The 2,437-nt window shown below is 35.0% G+C and overlaps 1 protein-coding gene across 1 annotated transcript in view; it reads right to left on the bottom strand.

The window, feature by feature from the left end:
- Positions 1-2,437, bottom strand: part of PHF14 (PHD finger protein 14) — a 106,782-nt gene that overhangs the window by 80,825 nt on the left and 23,520 nt on the right. Inside the window, exon 5 of the mRNA XM_012638736.1 lies at positions 1,284-2,089. Coding sequence (XP_012494190.1) covers positions 1,284-2,089 — 806 coding nt within the window. The remainder of the gene's footprint in view (positions 1-1,283; positions 2,090-2,437) is intronic.

Genomic DNA, 2,437 nt, shown 5'->3' with positions numbered 1-2,437 from the left:
TATGTCTAAATTAAATACAAACAATTGGATTTTCCATACCTGTTTCTCTAAGATAGCAATGATAATATGAAATTGTCTGTGCTATATCATTAAAAATACTATACTATTTCACATATGACAATTTGCCTTTACCTAACGATAAGAATCAGGATGGCAGGCAACATTCTTCATATGAAATTGCCATAATGTTAACCAATGTTTACTATCCAAAACATAAACTGCCATCTCATCTCCACTGACATATAAACCCTCAAAGCGGGCTGTAAATTATCTTGGTAAGAAAATCACCAAATTTTTAAGGGAAACTTAATTAAAAATGTTTCTACCAGTTTAACCTACTTCAGTGACATGAAAAAACAAAAAGCATTTGCAAAGAAATAAATTTTGGTGACTAAACACATTAACAGAAATGACAATTAATTACTTTAGTTCTACATGTGATGTAACAGATACATCTACATGTAAGACAACTCAATCTTTCTTTTGAAGAAAAACATATACATAAACACACAGACAAAGAGACACAAATGTGTTTGACTGAAGAGTCTTGAATGATGCATCTCTGGGCCCAATGGATAAACCTAACTTTCAGTAGTAGAACTTCGAGTGGAAGAACTGAGCCATTACTGTAGTTTTATGATAAAAATGTTTGTTTTATGATGGAAATGTTTGCTTTTTTTCCATTTCCTTGTAGAGAAAACTTATTCACTAAACATATTGTTCATATGTACTCCCATACATATAAAGATTTGGTGACTGTACAGATAATGGGTAATATAACTGGTAAAAGAATTAACTTTTAAAATGAATCTCTAAAAGTTTGAGAAAATCATTAAGCTGTCTGTTGTCCTGCTCTAAAGTATTCTAAAGCCCTACATTTTTATGGGGATATGGACATAACTAAATTGAAAGAAAGGTGACCTTTGTTTTCATAATCCACTCAGCACCATTCAGCAGTCCTATGAACAATGGTTTAAGGGGATAAAAAGGAGAATGGAAAACTCTATCATTTCCCAAGTCTATGGATACAAAAATATTTCTCTATATATTTCTCCTTGAGGACAGAGATTGTGAGCTCCTTGAGAACGGTGACAAATAGTAGATACTCAATAAAAGTTTGTTGAACAAATGAATAAATGTTACAGTTAGAGCGCTCATTCACTCCCACAGCTGTCAATAAATAGGATTTCAAAGAAGCCACTTAATATAACGTGTAGAGTGATCTAGAGAAGAATTCCCTTTTCCCCAGACAGACAGATATCATAAAAATTGGGTTGATCTACCTCATTACTCTTGCTTTGAGATAGTGTCAGGCTATCATTGGTCAGTTCCTCATCATCAGCACTGTTTCTGCTGAGAACTTTACTCTTCTTCTTCTTGCAACCCCCTTCGCTGGCAGGGCTGCTATGATCTTCATCATTGCCTTCATCATTTTCATCATCATCACTCCCACTTCCCTCATCTTCATCATCCTCATTGTCACCATCACTTCCCTCTTTCTGAGACGCAGATCTCCCTTTTCTCTTTACCACAGTAGGTCGCCAATCATTGTCATCCTCGCTATCATAGTCATCCATGTCATTCAGCTCTTCCATGGATACAAAATCCAAAAGCGGTCGGTTTCGACGAAGGTTCCACTTTTTTGGCTCACTGACTTGCTCCTCTGTAGCAGTTGTTGTAGTGGGAACAGAAGGGGATGTGTTCACAGCAGGAGGACTTGTGGCTGGTGTGGTGGCAGCAGCAGAAGCAGCCACATTATCAGATACTGTTGCTTTTTCTTTTTCCTTCTCTCTTTCCTTCTCTTTCTCTTTTTCTTTCTCCTTTTCTTTTTCCTTTTCTTTTTCCTTCTCTTTCTCCTTTTTCTTTCTAGGTCTTTCTTCATTTTCTTCTTCCTCCTTCTTTTCCATTTTAGTTAACTGTTTTTCTGATGACAGTATTTCTTCCTCTGCAGAGTTTTTAAGTTGTTCTTCTTTTACTTTAATATCTTCATTCAGTTCTTCCTCTAAAACATTTTCTTCAGAATCACTACAGGATCCTTCTCCACTGTCCTTTGAGGGATCTTCACTTCCATTACCACTCCCTTCAGAATCTGTTGAAAATATGAGAAAAAAAAAACCACACATATGTATATACATACACACACACACACACAACGCTGACACAAATGAAACCACCAAAATTTGTGAATAACTTGCAAAACAATATAAACAAATTTAAGTCAAAGAATGGTAGACATTCCCAACCTGATTAAATAATAAATCGATGAAGTTGATATAATGGTTTTAGTTCAGTATAGCACTAATGAAGATGAATATATGTAACTCTAAAATATGCTTTAAAAAGAGGAGCACGATTTTGTGTCATATAGCTCATGCTATATTTGGTACCCTAGAGGCAATTTTTTTCTAAAAGTTAATGTGCTTCTTTTTAAATTGGG

The sequence above is a fragment of the Propithecus coquereli genome, unplaced genomic scaffold (genome assembly GCF_000956105.1).
Source record: "Propithecus coquereli isolate 6110/MARCELLA unplaced genomic scaffold, Pcoq_1.0 Scaffold133, whole genome shotgun sequence".
Lineage (NCBI taxonomy): Eukaryota > Metazoa > Chordata > Mammalia > Primates > Indriidae > Propithecus > Propithecus coquereli.
This window is presented reverse-complemented; position numbering and strand designations above follow the sequence as displayed.